At 41.8% G+C, this 19,364-nt stretch overlaps 1 protein-coding gene across 3 annotated transcripts in view; it reads left to right on the top strand.

Annotated features, from left to right (window-relative positions):
• Nucleotides 1–19,364, top strand: part of PHKA1 (phosphorylase kinase regulatory subunit alpha 1) — a 1,293,387-nt gene that overhangs the window by 598,505 nt on the left and 675,518 nt on the right. For all 3 annotated transcript variants that reach the window (XM_086942009.1, XM_086942008.1, XM_086942010.1), the window contains exons 16-17: nucleotides 11,326–11,470; nucleotides 16,923–17,001. In XM_086942009.1, the coding sequence (XP_086798135.1) occupies nucleotides 11,326–11,470; nucleotides 16,923–17,001 (224 nt within the window). The remainder of the gene's footprint in view (nucleotides 1–11,325; nucleotides 11,471–16,922; nucleotides 17,002–19,364) is intronic.

The following is a 19,364-nucleotide window of genomic DNA, read 5'->3' as shown; positions in this document are numbered from 1 at the left end:
CACCACTGTCAGTCTCTTCATGGCTCAACGCTTGGAAAGTCGTGAAAAGTACTGACGTCAGCATGCCGGATTGGGTGTTATATTGACAATGCAGACGTCACGACGACGACAAAGAACATGTTGCCTAAGGAGTTGATGGATGCCACTTACTGGCTTGCAGGGGTACTGCTATCAAAAAACTTCCAGATCCAGCCTGACGCCTGGAAGTTTAAAGGTAAGGAATCTATGGCTAGAACGTGTCTCTACCAGATAAGGCATTATGGAAGGTTTATAACTTGTCCTTTACTGATCTTGGGTAACGCTCTTTCTAATGAATACTCTGTCTAACCACAGATTCCTCACCACTCTCCCACCTCCCTCTTCAGTGGAATGGTCACCTTTTCCATCTAAAAAAGGTCCCAGTTTGAGAATCCGCACACTTGTTGGTTCTATGTGCTGATAGGCTCTGCATCTGAGGGTGCCGATGAGCTACTAAAAGAAATCAACCTCCGCATGCATGGATGTTCGTTGTATGTGAACTTCACTTCAGGAGCAGAAAGAGGTTGGAACAGAGTTGCACGATGCAACCTACCCTATGCAGGAGCACCCTTTTTAGTATCTGGATCCGGTCTGGTGCCTGGGGATAGTCACAAGGGGAGGAATCTGTTATTGGCTAGAGTATCCACCAGGACATTTTTGAAAATAAGTACCTTCTTCTTCATTGTTATCTTTCAGTAGAATTTGGAGGCATTCTGCCACAGTGAGCCATTCGACTCAGTGGAATTTATTTGGAAAGAAACATATGAAAATACTGTGTCAATGGGGTCTTACTTTATTTGGTGGTGTACCATACGATTGCACAGTCCTGTCCCTCCTTCTCAGTTCTTTCTCAGTCTTTATGATTCTCTAATATGTCCTCTGGATTTGTTAGATCACCCTTTTCCTTTTTTTGACCTGGGTTGACAGCACAAACGTTTGGGACCTATTGTTCTTGTGCGGAAACGGCCTTGATAAAAGTTACAGAAGAAATCAGGACAGTTATGGACAGGGGAGGCGCTTCCGCTCTGATTCTTTTGGATCTGTCGGCAGCGTTTGACACATCAATCATCACCTTTTGCAATCCCGCCTGAGAAAGATTGGGGTAAAGGGTCTAGCTCTGTCCTTGTTAACATCTTTTCTGACTGAAAGAACACAAACCGTGACTCTGGATGACTTAAAATCAACATCCTATGTCCTACCATTCGGGGTTCCAGAGGGCTTTTTAGGTCTCGGCCTGCGTAGGCTGCGCTTGCGCCGTCTCGCGGGCGAGATTTTATGTTTTCCAGAGTGGGGCTTGAACCCGCCCCTCTTCTCCATTGGCTGGCTTCCTAAACGGAGGCCAGCCATTGGAGAAGAGGGGCGTCTGTCCATTTAAGCCCCGTCTTTTTTGGATTAAGGGGCGTGTTTTTTTAGGTTCTTTCTCTCCTCTTCCCTTTGGCTGGAATTTTACATTCCAGCCAATGGGAAGAGGAGAGAAAGAAAAACATGCCCCCAAGTCGGAAAATGAGGGGGCGTTTCTCCGAGGCTGATAACATATGAAAGAATCCTATTCTCGTGATTAGATTTTGAAATGGATACATTCTTAATCAGGGGTAACATCTGACTCACTCAATAAGAGTAGCATTGAGCACAGGCCGCTCGCGCTCTTTATTTACAGGATGGTTTGTTTTTAGGAATATGCAAATCACCCGCACGCCGGGCGGCTTGGATTACCGCCACACCTAAATCAAGAATTTGATTCATCTGCTGATTGGTTAGTAAATCCATCCTTCTGTTTAAGACGTAAGAGCCGCAGCTAAAGGTTTGATTGTGCTGCATCACTGTCTACCATCGATGACCGGGCGTTTACTCACTCACCACTGAGGACGTTCTGCCTGCTCTAATCTATGCACTTCCTCTCGGTAGTAAACATTCAAATCTTATAATGCCGGAGGCATGGAGACAGATGGCCCCGGCTTGTCCAGCTTGTCTTGTATTTTGTGTATCTGTGTACATTGTGCCCTGTTTTCTGCACATGTTTGCACTCTTGTGGCATGTGTGCATGTTATTTGTTTTGCAGTATATTCCAGAGAATATTTAAAAATCCCCAGTCATAATACACAATCATTTAGCACCACAGGGGCAAACTACAGAGTTAGGAATTGTCTTAAAAATAGGTATTTTGGCAGAGTTAGTCACACCTTCTTTTGCACAGCAGGACTTAACTTTGGCGGCTTTTGTCATTAAAAATGCTGATTTTAAAGGAGCGATAACACATGTTAATGTAAATAAATGTAAATGGGAAAGAACATCAATACTTAGGGTTTTTATTCAGCGTCACAAACATACCAGGCAACATTTTCTACAGGTTAAGTCTTTGAAAAACTAAGAAAGGCTTTGCATGTTGTTTTTTGGCATGTATATTCACTTCCTTTTTATGTTGTTTACTTTAGCTTTTTGCACCATGCTGTCTTTGTGAATCTCAGCATTTGTTTCCTCAAATCAACATGGTTATGAGATTCCCTTTTCCAAGTTGCCCCACTGGTTGAGAACCATTAGTTTATGCTATGTGATTTTTTATTTTTTTTGTCCTCATTTAACAAAGAAAGCTCTAGAGTTGGAGGATATAGCCGGCTTAGTCAAAAAACTGCTAACCTCTATCCGAGATAGAAGCGAAAAGGGAAATAAAAAATATCCAGTCACTACTCAAAGAAGAGTTTGTTAGTTAGTTAATCTAACTCCCGGGTATTTCTCCACAAAGCAGTTTTTAGTAGACAAAGACCAGACTCCCCCTATATGTAGGCAAACTCCCGTATAGCCTTGGCTAGTTTTATATCCTTTCAGCCGACATGAGCCAATTTGTAATCATTGGACCATAGGGGAAAAAGAGAAAAGGCCACCTATTATATAAAACATGCAAAAATATGAAGAAAGAAAAAATAGTCAACCTAAAAACAGTGTAGAAAAACCGACTTATAGAGAGACAAAAGAGATAAACCACTGATCCCAAATATCCCAAAAACTTGTTTTTTTACTTCTTTTACTAGCTCGGTCAAGAGTTGAGATATGTTGGACTGAATTAATCCATTCTGACTTAGTGGGTGGGATCGGTGTAACCCATTTAATACATATTTCCCGTCGTGCCAAAAGAATCCATACAAAAAGTAGAGCCCTTTGATCCCTGGAAAAGACTTGATCTGCCATCTCTTTTATGCACACCCCAAAAATCACTGTTGATGAAGTTAACCCCACTATTCATCCCATAATTTCAGAGATAATATTACTTACATGATCCAAGAAAGGCTTGATTGAAGGACATTGCCAAAACATATGGACCTCGTTTACGTTGATGTCACCACACTTTGGGCACTTCCTTACCGCTCCGTCTCCCATTTTAGCAAGTTTAGAAGGTGTCCAGTATGCCTTATGGACAGTAAAGAGATGATTTATTTTCAGTGGGGCAGCTTTCACACATGACCAAAGTGTAGACATTGATACTTGCCCGAGAGTGTCGAGGTCTTCACCCGGCATGTCCTTCTTCCAGCTTTTTGTAAACGGGATTGCTTTATTATCTCCAGTTTCTACCAAAAGCCAGTACCAGGCAGCCACCTCCTTTTTGGTTGATCTAGTAGCAAATTGTTTTATTAGGTCCCCGTCTCCTTCTAGCTCCTGTCTACTAGATCTTGACCAGCCAAGAATTTGGACGTATTTAAATCTTGAAAAGTGTTGTTTGTTAGAGCGGAGAAACACTGCCAAGGGATTAGATCTTTCTCCACTATTAATTCTCCCCATTTAGCTATTCCGGCTCTACGTAGCGGTAGTGGCAAAGCATCCTGCAAACATGCCGGAGTCCCCGGGGAGTCCCAGATAGGTGCTTCTTGGTTATAGTACGATATGTCTAGCAAGGTCCGTACTTGAATCCAGACTTTTAGGGCAGCAGTGAGAATCTTCAGCCTAACTTTTTTGTAGAATTTTGGGTGGTCAAATTTTAACAAGAATGAGTCGGCTTGGGGGATATAAGGGGTGGTTAAAGCTGTAAAAAGAGGAAAGTATGCCTGGGAGTTATTGAGGAGTTGTCGAGAGTTTTTGAGGTGGAAGGCGCAGTAGTATATATAAAGATCCGGTGTGGCAATACCACCCTTAGGTTTTTTCCGCCTACGTTTCTTTTGTGAAATTCTGGGGGTCTTCCTTCCCCAAATAAATGAGGAGAAGAGCCCTTGTGCTTTCTTGAACCATACTTTGTGAAATTCTAAGGGGATGGTGTCGAAAAGAAAGGTGAACCTAGGTAGGATCGACGTTTTAGTAGGTTAGACCATGCCTGCAGTTGTTGTTTTACACTGGACAGGGTTTTTTCAAAATTTAGTTGAGCAATTTTATCTATTTCTTTTGTTGTTTGGACCCCAAGATATCTTAATTGTGATTTTACAAGTGGGCTCCTATAGGGGGAATTCCACAGCATCAGCTCTGTTTTCTGTTGATTAATGGAGTACCCTGATACCTTTCCAAAGTTAGTTAATTGGGCACATATTTCTGGGAGGGCTTTTTCAACATCTCCTGTTAGAATCATTAAATCATCTGCATAGAGCCCTATCTTTTTTTCCCAGCCCATGAAAGTGAAAGGAGGAATTTCTTTACATGATCTTAATTTACATTCCAGGGGTTCTATGTAGAAATTAAAAAGGACAGGCGATAAGGGGCAGCTCTGCCTAGTTCCCCGGAAAATTCTGAATTGCTTTGTTAAACTCCCATTAGCCACTATCCTTGCCGATGGTGTCTTGTAGAGAGCTTTAACTGCCTCCACAAAGCGGTCTCCCAGATTGAAGCGATTTAATACTTCTATTAAAAAAGGCCAACTAACCCTATCAAAGGCCTTGGCAGCATCGAAAGTTAATACTGCCAATGGCGTCTTATAGGTGGTTGCTAAATCTATTGCACCTATTAGATCCTGTGTTAGTTCTTTAAATTGCCCACCTTTTACAAACCCCTTCTGATCCGGAGGAATCATTAGGCCTGCCACTTTATCCAATCTTTTTTTCAATATTTGGGTGTAAATTTTATGGTCACTGTTTAGCAATGAAATGGGCCGATAGGATTCGCAATTTTCCGGGTTTTTATTTGGCTTTAAAATTAATGTAATAGATGCCTCATTCCATGATGGTGGTATTGTTTGCGCTTCCTGAAACAGTGAGTTGAAAAGTTGGCATAAAAACGGTGCTAGCTCGTCTTTCAGAGCAATATACATTTCATTTGGAATTGCATCCGGGCCTGCAGCTTTCCCCTTTTTTAAAGTTTTAATTATTTGTATGACTTCCTCTATCGTAATCTCGTTACTTAGTTTTTCCTTATCTACTGTAGATAACCTAGGGAGTCGGATATCATGAAGAAAGGTCTCTAGCATGTCTGGCGAGAGGTTTAAATCTTCAGAGTATAAATCTGAATTTTTTTTTACAAATGCTTCCTCAATTTCCTCATCCTTATCTAAAATTCTCTTTGAAATAGGGCATTTCAGGTTTCTCACTGTATTCCTGACCAGGTCTGATTTTCTTTTCCATGCCAGAAATGTTCTGCATCCCTCTCCATAATCGTGATGTGCAAGTCTGCTTACCTCCAATAGTAATACAAATATTTTTTCCTAGGCCGCAGAAAACCTGTCTAAAGTCAGGTTACATAAACCAACAGATAAAATTGCTACCTCGAAGTATATTTGACAGACAATACAATTAAAGTATAAGAAACATTATTTATTACTTTTTTTGGTTAAAACACAAAAGAACAAACAACTTTGTCTGCTTGTAACGTAATTTGTAAAACATATTATTAATAAAATGGCATATAATCATACATGACAATAAAAAAATTCCAAACAAAGATGTTCAACAATGTCAATGTAAATGGTGACCATCTCAACGCGCGTTTCGGCGAACAGTCGCCTTCTTCAGGAGAGCACTAAGATGTTTCTGTACAGCCAAGGGGCTGCTGATATATATTGACAATTCTTGAAAGTCAGAGTAAGAATGGTATAAAGATACTGATTCTAACAGGACGTATTTCAAGAAGTTCAGAATTTGACGATATTTCTGTTACATTCAAAACCTGAGCCACAGGGGAAGATGAATCTGATGATAAGAGAGACAAGAAGAAAGTCACAGCTTCTTCACAGCGAAAGACCAGAATAATTTGCACATTATGTCGATCTGACTGATTCCAGAGGTCCAGAGGTGTAGTAGCGATTAAAGGATATATGAAAAACTGGACACCTATGCACTATTCTAATGATGGAAAATAGTGACAATATATAAATCTTTAGATATTGGTAATAGCCCGTAAGTACTGATAGTATAATATGGGCATGTGCAAAAGACAGAGTGGCGTGGGTCATCCGGATGTGATGATTTTGACGGAGCTGCAAAGATCAGCACGTCACGACAACTCGATTCGAGTCTGCTTACCTCCCATTTTTTCTTGTTTATTGCTTCTAAGAAGTCTATTAGCTCACTTTTGGCCAGGGAGAGCTGTTGCCGAAAGACCGGGTTAGTTGGTGCTTGTTCTACTTTCAGGGATTTTTGGGCAATTTTCGCTTCTAGTTTCCCAACTTCTTTTCTTGTTTTTTTATTATGTGAAGCAGATTGGGAAATCAGTAATCCCCTAAGAAAGGCCTTGTAAGAATCCCAAATAATATTGAGAGTTGCTGAATTGTTATTAAAAACCAGAAATTCTGCTGCAGCACGTCTTAGTGTGTCCATAGTTACGGGATCAAGGAGAATGACCCGGTTCAGAGTCCATCTCCGGGGATAGCATGTTGTGGTATTGTGATTTCTAATGAAACGGCCGGGTGGTCAGAGAGATGTTCAGGGAGGTGGTTGAGCTTATTTGTATCCCTGCAGGTAATACGATCCACCAAAAAGAAATCAATTCTTGATTGGTGGCCATGTTTTTTATTGTGGAATGTATAATTACCCCCTACCATCCCTGAATCATGTACTTTTTCTCTCCAGATGTCTGAGGCCCCATAGATGTCATTAGATGTTTAAGTGTTTTACGAGTTTTGGGGGTAGCCCCTGGAAATCTAAGGGATGTGGTGTCTTTTGAGGGATTTAGTACCAAAATAAAATCTCCTCCTATTATGATCTGGTCAGTAACCTCTGTCAGTTGGAGAAATAAGGATTGGAGATGGGACGGGTCGTCAATGTTTGGTCCGTAATAGCTGGCAAGAGTTATCCAAGTTGCTCTGATCCTAGCCCTAACCACCACCCATCTACCATAGGAGTCTGCCACTACTTTTTGAATGGTAACCCAATTGTTCTTCTTAAAGAGAATAGGTACACCCTTTATCGGTGCCGTTTGTGATGAGAAAAAACAGTGCTCAATCCAAATATGTTTTTTAAGTATTTCTGCCCACTCTTCTTCAAGGAGGTGAGATTCTTGGATTAAGATTATGTAGTGGCTAGTAAAACGCAAATATTCTAACATTTTTCTTCTTCTAGCTGGAAACCTGAGCCCATTTACATTCCAGGATAGAATCCTTAACCCTTGAAAACTAGCCATGGATTACAAGAAGCAAGATCATGTTCGGGCTCTTATGCCCAAGTATCTCAAGTTTCGTGATCACCCTTTTTAAAAATGAGGACATTTTTTGTTTTGTTTTTTCCCCGAAATGCACCCCACCCAGTGAATTTATTTTTATTTGTTATTTTTGTTTTGTTTTGAAGCCCAGCCTTACTCATCACATAGTTTATGCTATGTGATGAGTAAGGCTGGGCGACACATTTTTCAGTCTGCGGTAACTGGAAGCGAATATCGTCATGAGTCCATTATTCTTGGTTGACAGGGTTCTCTAAAGTAGACTACAAAAATATCAATCTGCATGGAATTATTTTGCTGCTATCCACGTAAACCTGCCACTATTCCTGGCTACCTATCCGTAAGAGAATCACTTTCAAGGCACTATGCATGGTCTTCAAGGCCCTTCATGATACGGGCCCTAGGCACTTGAAATCACTTTTCTGCTGGCATAAACCAGCAAGAACCCTGAGGTCAGGACACCTGGCCCTGGTCACGGTCCCCAGAACCAAAAGAGCTCGCTGGGGAGGCAGGAGCTTTTCTCTTGGGGCAGCAGAGGCCTGGAACAAACTCCCACTTGCGCTCAGACAAACTCAGGGTCTGATGGCCTTCAGAAGAGGACTCAAAACATGGCTCTTCACTCAGTAAGCACTCTCCCTCACACCAGTCTATCCTACCAGCGCCAGGACACCTCCGGGTAACAGACCGCTCTACAAATGTGCCAAATAAATAAATAAATAAATAAACCAATCAGAATACGTTCCTGAGTCAGGACACTTCTGATTTGCTGTTGGCACCTAATCACAATTGCTGTGGGGAGCACACCCTTCCTTAAACTAAGTTATTTGGTCCTGGGAGGCAGCCCAACCACAGGTAGTTTACCATGTTCAGTAATTGATTCTGCCAAATTCTTTAATTTACCTATGAAGTGGTACATTCACTTACCTGTGAACCTAGTTCCGCTCCATAGGTGAACTAAAAAATGGTGAATTTCACCAGCTTCACATCTTGGTGAAACATTTTTCCAATCACTAGGGAGGACTACACAATTTTACTGATGTGCAGTTCAAATAATTACTTTGTAAATCAGACAGAACCAATTTAGTATTTGGTTTGGATGTGTGAGTATTAATCACGACGGAAACAGTTGGCAGAATGTATTCCTAGATCTAGCAGTGTTAAACTATTGGCAGCAAATCTTGTTGTCTCTTCATAATCCATCACTGCTCAGAGCAGCTAAACTGGTGGCATTTAAACACATCAATTTGATGGCTCTTGTAAGGGTCTTTTGGGATTTGGAGCATTTATTAACTGTTGTGGTGTTGGAATTGGCGGTTTCATTATCAATTCTTTCGGCACTGATTAGCAAATATTGTGATGTGTCCATGCTGGCTCTGTCTGTGTGTGGCTCTGTCTGGGTGTGTGTGTGTGTGTGTGTGGCTCTGTCTGTGTGTGTGTGTATGTGGCTCTGTCTGTGTGTGTGTGTGTGGCTCTGTCTGTGTGTGTGTGTGTGTGTGTGTGTGTGTGTGTGTGTGTGTGTGTGTGTGTGTGTGTGTGTGTGTGTGTGTGTGTGTGTGTGTGTGTGTGTGTGTGTGTGTGTGTGGCTCTGTCTGTGTGTGGCTCTGTCTGTGTGTGGCTCTGTCTGTGTGTGGCTCTGTGTGTGTGTGTGTGGCTCTGTCTGTGTTGGTGGCTCTGTCTGTGTGTGTGGCTCTGTCTGTGTGGCTCTGTGTGTGTGTGGGGCTCTGTGTGTGGGGCTCTGTGTGTGGGGCTCTGTATGTGGGGCTCTGTGTGTGGGTGCGTGTGGCTCTGTGTGTGGGTGCGTGTGGCTCTGTGTGTGTGGGTGCGTGTGGCTCTGTGTGTGTGGGTGGGTGCGTGTGGCTCTGTGTGTGGGTGCAAATGCAATAGGTCTCGCATTTGCGACAGATTAAGCTATTGGCATTGAAAATGACAATGCCATTTATTTATATGTTTTAAAAAACTAAATAATGTCATGAGCAATGCCAATAGCTCTAACTTTAGCAAAGAAAAGACCATTGCATTGTAAATGCTTGTTAATATCTACTTGTCGGAGTTGACTCCACTGATCCAGCATTTCGGCTTCAGCCTAACCTCCTAGGCCGATAACACACAGATTGTTGTAGCGGCGTATAAAGAGCAAGCCTCTCCTGTACTGCATTTTAGAAACTGTATGCAGGAAGTGAATATTTGGATGGACAAGCATTGCCTTAATCTCAATTCGGAGAAAACCGAAAGTGATTTTCGGCAACCTCCAACCAAGATGGGATTGCATCTGGTGGCCCACAGAGATGGGAAAATTGCCTAAACCAGTGAATAAAGCAAAAGATCTTGGGATTTTAATTGATAAGAAACTAACATTCGCCCAGCAAACAAATGCAACGGTTTCCACCACATTTTACCTGCTCAAGAAACTGAGGAAGGTTCTTCATTATATCCCTCTGGATTCTAGGAAGACGGTGGTAACTGCTTTAGCATTATCAAAATGTGATTACTGCAATGGGTTGTACCTGAATATGCAAAAACAACATCTAAAGAAATTGCAAATGGTACAAAAAATACAGCTGCAAGACTCCTCCTAAATCTGCCCAAGTAGAAATCAGTCTCAACCGAAATCCGTAAACTCCACTGGCTTCTTGTAGCAAGTTGTGTGAAGTTTAAGACGCTATGCCTAGCCTTTAATGCCTTGAATAATATGGGACCAATGTTCCTAAGAAACATTTTCTCCTGCAGCTTGGATCTACTGGCATCAATCTGATGACGGTTCCCAGGTTTCGCACCTCTAGCTGGGGGGGACGAAGCATTGGCTATGGCATGGCAAAGTTATGGAATACATTTCCTATGCATATCAGGTCTAAAAGCTCCTTAACCTTATTTAGAAAGAGTCTGAAGACATGGCTTTTCTTGAACTAATGCTACAACTTCTAGGGCTTACTGTAGTTTCCATAGCGCCAAGATCCGTGCGCTTAATATGTTATCTTAACTTAACTTCTCAATTCTTAAGAAATATGCTTATAGTTGACTCCATTATCTCCTGCTAAATGAGTATTCCTCTCTCAATTTATGCTATAGCTCCTGGAATTCCACTGCCTTTGGAATTGGTGACATTGCAGTACATAGGAGACTGTTTCACATCTTAAAGGCCCACTGAATCATCACTCAATAAATTCATTTTTTTGTGGTTGCATTATTACTAAAAGCAATCTTTTTTTTGGGTTATTTCCAAGGGCACCACTTACTGATCCATTTCGAGAATGCAGTATAGTTCAGTGCAATCCAGGAGACACTGACTGTGTTTTTCTCATGAATATTGACTACTTCCCTTTTTCATGACCCCGTAAAGTGCCCCAGGAATCATCCCCGTGCCTCCAAGACTTCAACCTCTTCCCCCAGCACATGCTACTCTTCAAAAGATCGTACACTGCACCGCCCCCACTAAACAGTTCACTGCCACAAAGGTGACACTGCCTGTATACTGCCCAAGAATACAGTCTAGGGCCCTTCCCCCAATACTCAATTTAAGTTATCTAGGATTTGTTGCTCTCCATAAGGCCAACATTGCATTCTGCCCCGGAGACAAAAGCAAATAAGTCTGGTCTTTAATGTGGAAATATGGAAAAACATGAATGGACCATTGCAGTTTGCATCAATAAGCGCATCATATTCAGACATTTTGGATTGTATTGTATTGCAATTGTTTATCCTCTGCTCATACTCTCCTCACCTGCCTCTTTTTCTTCTGTCTCATGATAGTTCATCGATCAGCAGCAGTTCTTTTTGGCCTTGGACAACCGAATGATAGTGGAGATGTTGCGAACTGATCTTTCCTACTTGTGTAGCCGCTGGAGGATGACGGGGCGTCCAACTATCACTTTCCCTATTTCACACACCATGCTTGGTACTCATACTTGTAATTTATGGTTTCAGATAATGTTTGGATGTGGAACAGGAGACTCATACATTGAGTCAGGGTTAAACTTTATTAAAGTTGTTGAATGTCAGACATTTTCTACAGTTTATTTCCAAAGGAACATGCCCATCCTATACAAGCTAGTGAAATACGTTGACATGTTTATTAAAAATGTAGGTATTTACAGATGTAATAACCACACAATCGTTTAGCTACAGTTTGAGAGACTTTCCACTATTTTCCAGTTTTAACTTAAGCCAACAATGAAAATATTCTACAAACATATCTGGGCTAAGGCATTAAGCTAACTGCTGCAGAATTCATGCTTTTTGTAAAAATAAAGAAATGGGTTGAGATGCAGAGAAACAACCATTAATCAAGTGGCAGTTTGCTTAATGGTGGATCAGTAGCAGTGTTAACCAGTAAATGACAAAATGAACTAGTTTTCTTGTAGAAATGGACAAGAAAAGTGTTCCTCGCATGTTCTTTCCACAGATTGAATATACACCAATAATTCCTGTAATGGTGTAGGTAGGTACTATTGCATTGAAATTTACAAAATGAATGCATCTCAGTCAGTCTACAAGGCACAATAAAGTGGATGCAGTAATTATTTTATTTTATCTGGCTATCATTCTTTACTCCCCTCATCCCGCAAAACATCAGGTGGGACTACAGCAATCTGATCCCAGAAGGGCTCTCACTCGCTATAATGCAGAATATAGAAGTCTAGAATAGACTATCTTTTTCCATGCTGTGAGGGCCAGAAACCAGAGAAAACTGTAAGAAACCAATGTCCAACTATCTCTCTCTGTACCTAGGCCACTGAGAATAGAACAGGATTGTTTGAAATGGAAAGCAGATATTCAAACACACTGAATTTGATAGCCCTATGCTGCGTTCCTTACTCTATTAAAAAGATTCCAATGTAGTCCTCTGCCCACCTCCTATCAGAGACTTTTATGGGGCTGGTTCACTTTATAAATCTGTGGAATGAGCATTTAGTAGGAGAGCAAGTTACTTACCTTTGTTCATATTATTTCTGATGGAAACATTTCCTCTCGCAGATGCTTTATGTGAGCCTTTTCCCTGGAACAAAACGGGACTAACTCATTGGCACTATTTCTCATTTTATTGTATCAAAGACCTACTTGGAGTCAGGCAAGACCTAATGCTACGGACAGGTACACCATCTTCTGGAAAAAGAGAAGGAGCATGCAGAAGAAGTGGTCAGTGCAGCTGCAAATATGCGGTATTCTAAAAGTAGAGGAGAGAGAAAAGGAAGATGAGGGAGGTATGGAACATTTCCTTCCAGTCAGGAGTGTCGATGTTAGAAAGAAAAGGCAACCAAAGGACACTGCTCTCCACAGACTGGGAAAAGATAATTTTGTGATGATTTTTTCAATTATTACAAAAAGGGCAGTTATTCCAGGAGCTCCCAATAATGTGTTTTAACCTTGTCTAAAAACATTGCATTTTAGACAAGGTTTCCAGATCCGTATCCACCACCTCCACTGCCACAACACTCACACCTAACCTCCTAGGAAGGAACATGCCTCCCAGCAATATGCTGAGGATGAGAACTAAAAAGACGTTGATATACCAAAATGGGAGCAAGAAGCTGTGTGGCACCACTGCATTGCTCCAGTGTAATGCAAGAAGACCCCCGTCCAGTTTACTTTTCAGTCATTGCATGCTACCACTGGCTGGTGGATAGAGTTTCAAAGCATAGTGACTGTTGGGACAGAAAATCCCTCTACATGGTAATAGACGTGCACCCCTGCCCTGAGGGCCCAACTGTATTGATGTCTTTATACCTAATGCTCATTCTTGTTTCCATTGGGAAATACAGATCATGCGTGTGCATCATACCTTGTAGTGATCAATAGGAGTGAACAGTTCCTTTTTAACCTGTCACTGGAGTGATGCCTGGAGGCTCAAACACTTTTAAAGTTACGCTGTTGTGTACTTAACTCACCCCTGACCTACATCAGATTGGTGTGAAGTGCTGCACAGAAGTGTATCTGTGCTTGGTGTGTGTGTCCCTGGGAAGGATGCAATACAGGGATATCCAAACTCCAGAATAATTATAAAGCACCAGACGATGCACCAGCCTCCTACACTCCCTTCCTCACCACTCATCCAGAGCCATACTGCGCGGCTGTTGCTGGACAAGGATGAGAGGGGCAAGTGTTGAGTTTGATGGCAACAACCATGATCAAGTCAATCAACCCCCAAGCCATGGGAACTTATGAAATAATGCTCCTTAATTGCACCTCGTGTCATAATACAGGAGGGCTGAGGCCAAGGCCATATTACCTAAGGTTGATCTTACATTTTCTGAGGTAATTGGCACAACTAAAGCATTTTGAACAATGGTTTCAGGCACCTGGCAGGAACAGAGGTCCCCAGACAACAAGGGGAGCTGGCCAGCTGTTCTTTTCCTGTGCCATTTGGCCAACACTGTAACTAACATTTCAAAGTATAAAGTTACATCCTACCTTGGACTCCCTCCAGTTTTGCTATCCCTAGAATTCTAAATGAGGAAGTAGTACATGGCAAAACTGATTACATAGTGGGTATTGATATTACCAAGCACAATTCTATCACTCCTGCAGGAATTATTAGCAAACAAAGTCTATTGTCTCACTGATCACCTCTAAGGTCATCATTCTTCACATCTCCCTCTTGTTGTAGATGAAGCACCCAACCAAGATCGCTTGAGCCCCCAAAGAAAACTTGACTGTACTGTCTGACTAGCTGCCATCATTTACCCTGGCCAAGTTGATGAAACATTGCATGTGCAAGAACAACCCTGCAGATCATTGGGTGTTAGAATTAATCAAGTTTGGCCATGCACTAACCTTTATCTGAAGACCCCCCTCGAATGCTGTCTGCTCTGGAAAAATGCCAGCATCTTAAGAAGTTTCAGCAAGAAATTCCCACCATGATGTATAAAATATTGGAGCTGTAGAGTCAGTTACCCGATCTCAAAGAAACAAATCTTTTAAGCAAGGTGTTTCCTACTCTTGAAGAAAATTGGAGAAAACCCACCCAACCTGAACTTTTAGTAACAAATGCAGTAAAACAATCATTCTGCATGGTAATCTCTACAGGACAGGAATTCATGACTTCCCTGGGTATCCAGAATGCATATTTTCATATTGATATTCATCCCAGCCGTAGCAAATTTCTTTGCTTCTCAATGGTCTTTCAGCTATATCAAATTCTTTTGTGCTGGGTCTTGTAGCTCAGTGGACTAATGTGTCCACTCCAGAAACCAAGGTTTGTGGTCATACCCGCAGGTTTGAATCCCGTCAAGTCCACTTAGCCTTTCATTCTTCCTGTGTCAATAAAATGAGTACATTTGAGTTGGATAACTATGAACACCTGTTACTCAGCTCCCACATACTTCAAGAAGTTAATGTGCCCTTTACAAATGCACATGAGCAAAAATCTGCAGAAGCGTGCTTACAGAATATTCACAAAATGCCTCACCCCAGTGGCATTCAATCTTAGAATTCAGTGCCATCAGGTTTTTCCCTAACTTAATTATTGAGGCTAATGAAAGGGAATTTGGTGCAAATGGACGAGAGTACACACTGTTGCTTGCATAAATAGGACAGTTTTTTGGATCAGGAAAAGGTATCCTTGTATCACCATCACTCACTCTAAATTCTAGGACCACTCATAAGTACAGCCACTGCCGGACTGGGAGCCGACACCGGCCCTGGCAAACAGCTTGGCTGGGCCCCTGGAGTTGGGAGATGGGTGGGGTGGGGATGCTAGTTGGAAGCACCAATCTCCTCTCAACGCAGTCGTTTTTGTTACAGTGGGCCAATATTGCAGCTGTGCTGAAAAACCTGCCCCCGATAACAAAATCGGCCCAGTGGGGAAATCCCTGGTTCCCGCTACTGCCAGTCCGGCCCTGGATACAGCTCAAACCAGAGCTTACCTATCTGAGGAAAGGATAAGAAGGATTTTAGCTACTGTCTAGGACTTTCAAATGAGACAAAGGTTCATGGTTCTCCAGTATAAGTCAATTATTGGGCAATCGTATTCCTATGTTTGCCTAATCCATTTTTGCCCCTAAGTAAGTTCCCTGTTTAAGAATATTAACCCCACAGTGGTAACAGGAACCCTTTCTGGGGTACCATTCCCACCTTCCTGCTAGGGAAAACCAGCAACACAATATTCATGTTCCACATCAACCAACAGTATGGCTGGGATCCCGTGTTCTCTGCCGGGAGGCCAGAAACTTTGGAGTACTGTATCACGTTACAGGGCGGCTCAAGCAATGTAGTTGAGTATCACTTTGTAGATCTATGCAACTAATTGGCAGATGCCGTCGGTAGGTCACTGGGAGACTGTCACAGATGGAAACTACAATCTCCCCAACTGCAGAAAGTCTTCCAATGTTGGGTCAATTAGACCTAGACCTCTTTCCAACAAGGCACAACCAGGAATTCTACTTTATCAGAAGCCACTGGCATCCGTGGATGAGAGGTGATACACTTTCACTTCACTTGTGTGGGTTGTTGTTTCTGCTTTTTACTCCTGTTTCCCATGATACAAAAAATAATCAGGAAAATGAACATGGGGCTATTCTGACACGTGCTGAAAGCTCCAATATGGTAGAGTCAATACTGTATACAGGCCTTGCATCTTGCAGACCAGAGATGGTGTCTGAAACACACCTGGATCTTCTGTCCAGTCAAGGAGGTAAAGTACTGCATCATATCCTCATGTTGCTCAGTCTGTCTTCCTGGCTCCATTTCTCCTTGAGTATGCCTGCTTAAATATTGCTTTAGGATGCAGATCAATGCTTGAGTAACGTAAGCAACTAAAACCTTCAAAGAAAATAGAAATGTTTCTTTTGATGTGGTTCGCAGGAGGGTCTTAATATATTGCTTTATCTTTTTCCTAAGTTTGTTCTTAAGTAAAGGTCTACATTTTCGGCCAATTTCAAGGGTTTGATGCACATAGGTACGTTATCAGTGTTTTCAAATAGTACATTCTCAGGATTTATGATGAGATTATCTAGGAAATCTCCTCCTAGGCATCAACCCGCAATCTAATGGGAATTGAACTCTGTGCTCTTTTAAATAATGAGACATCTTTTCAAACCCATCCACAAATCTGAGTTTAAGAACCCATCATGGAAGATGGCTCTACATTAACATTCTCAAGATAAGTTAGGGATATCCCAAAATTCATAATCAAAGATACTTTCCTTTGCTTACTGTGAACTCCAGCCTCACCCGCGTTTTTGACTTAAGTATGTTCATCTTTGAAAAAAGACAATACTGGAGAACTGCAGTTACAAGTAAGAAATTGATATTGTGTAAGGCAACTCCTAGAACCTTCTAGAGGAGCAATATGTATGAGGCCTATTATCTATAGCATACTCAGCTTGCTTCATTTTATTTCTTTTTAAAAGATGATAGTGGGACTGATTTGGATCCAGCTGTCCTTGCAACATTAAGAAAACTTCAAGATGGATATTTTGGTGGGGCAAGGTAAGCCTATACCTTTCTTGATTTAACTTTTTTTTTTTGTTGATAGATAATTATTAATTTCACTATGGCTGCATGTATCCCTTACTAATTAGGATGAGCTTTACCAGTATTTGTATGTTCATCAAAGCTGATTATAGAGGCCCAACACATAATGCAATTTCTTTCCTAGTGTTTGAAATATTTATTAAGTAAAACGTTCTTATGATTTTACTCAAAACATTCTTACACAGAACATGGACAGAGACTTATTGTGCAGACTGAATAGTCAGTTTAATAGCCAGCCTCAATTGAGCGCACTGTTTTCTGTTGCACTTATTGTAATCATGCCTAAAATATAGAAATGTAGTTTTTCCCAGCGTATCAGAGTATTTTTTTCTTACCTCATATCAGTGATGGATGATTAGTTATGACCAAACGAATGTGAGACATGGATGTTCAGAGCGTCTGTGTTGCAATCGTTCTCAGTCAAATTGTTTCTTCACCTTAAGAGTCCCTAGCACATCCAGATATCTTTCTTAGTGAATTTGCCATTACCAGAGAGTGTCTTCAATATCACCTTGGTGTCCTTATAATTGTGCTGTATCTCTCACACAAGAAATGTGATTGTATATTAAATTAATTGCATGTGTTCTGTTCTACTGTTAGTCAAGTAGGTTAATGACGCAATACTCCGCTGCATACTGAAGAGATATAACTGACTAGAAAAATGACAGTGAAGCAGGCACTGGAACAAGCAGATCATAATTTTGCTGTTAACCATGTAGAATATGGATGGTTTGATGCAAGGTGTATGGTGATTGAAAGGCAATATGCACACTGATTATACATTTCACGTAAGGTCATTTCTGATAGTTCTATCTGCAAATTTCTCACCTTTAGGATATTCCCTAGGTGACAGACTGGATCTGGAACCTTTTCAGCTTTTCATCTGCATGCTGATAGGTGGAGCCATGCGGCTCCACAAAGACGCCTTTCCGCTCTGGAAATGACATGTGGAGCTTATATAGGCACCACTCCAGTGTACTGACATCAGTTCCTATCTTTCCACCCCACCAGATGCTGATCAGGAGCTCCATTTCCTCTCTTTGCTCCACCTTTACCTCTTCAAATTTGTAAAACGTTGTTCAAGGGAAATGTCACCACCCAAAATTACAGGTTTTAAACTTTGTAAGGACTGTCTCAAACAAATGTCTATAACAGACCCTCAGAAGGTTTTTCCTGGGGTCGAACCACACCACTATGCCTGCAGGGATGGCACTTTGATAAATCTGCAGGCATCTGAGGTTGTGGTTGCCGGATCAATCTTCTTTGTTCAAGTCATCTGTTGCGACACGTTTACTCAATGCACTACAGCACCTGTTTTCCTCCAAGACCATTCATCATGCCGCAATGGGACCTTAGTCTGGTATTATCGGTTCATATATGTGTGTGCCTTTCAAGCCATTGCACAACTGTCCACTCCGGTTTCTCACCAAAATACTGCTTTTCTGGTGGTCATAATATGAGCCAGTAGGGTAGGCAAACTGCATGCACTTCCTGTGCACCCTGTCTACACAACATTCTACTCACACAAACTGGTTATGAGACCTCGTGCTTCTTTTCTTATAATATATATCACCTCCCCTCCTTTATTTGCCCAGCCTCACCCTTCTATAAAAGAGGGGAGACTCCATGGTCTGGACCCAAAAAGAGTGTTATCATTCTACATTAATCCTACCAGAGAGTTCTGGCTGGACAATCAACTGTTTGATTGGTATGTCACGGCAAAGAAAGGAAAGGCTGTGCAGAAAAGAACCATCTCACAAGTTCTCTGCAAAAAAATCTGCTACACATTGGCCAAAAAGTGACTCCATGAGGATTTGAATGTTCATTCGGAGCCCCTGTCCTGGACATCTGATTTTATGGGCCTAATCAGTTTTTAGACCCACCTCCAGGGAGGTATTGTTTGGGTATCTATTCTAAAGAAAGGAATATGTGGCGAAAAAGTCTCAATCAGATGAACAAGTTCCTTACCTTCAATAATGTTTTATGTGGTAGATACACTTATCTAGCCGCAAATTCCTCACCGACCCCCCTATCCTTTGCGCTCTGCGAACTAATTTCCACATAGTCACCCTAATGAGACCCATAGTGATGCACACCAGTTCTTCATCATTCTTTGTGGCTCCACTTTTCTGGCATAGAAAGGTCCAGAAAAGAAAATGTTAGTGCACTGGGGTGGGGAGGGGCACCTTTATAGGCACTGTGCACTTTGCTTCCGGGTCCGCTGATGCGGAGCCAAACTATGCCACATACAGGTGAGATGCGGTACTGCTCATGAATTACCAGATCCAGTCTGGCACCTGGGGATAATTCTAAGGTAA

Source organism: Lissotriton vulgaris, chromosome 10 (genome assembly GCF_964263255.1).
Source record: "Lissotriton vulgaris chromosome 10, aLisVul1.2, whole genome shotgun sequence".
NCBI lineage: Eukaryota > Metazoa > Chordata > Amphibia > Caudata > Salamandridae > Lissotriton > Lissotriton vulgaris.
Note: the sequence above shows the minus strand (reverse complement) of the source record. Positions and strands in the feature narration are given on the sequence as shown.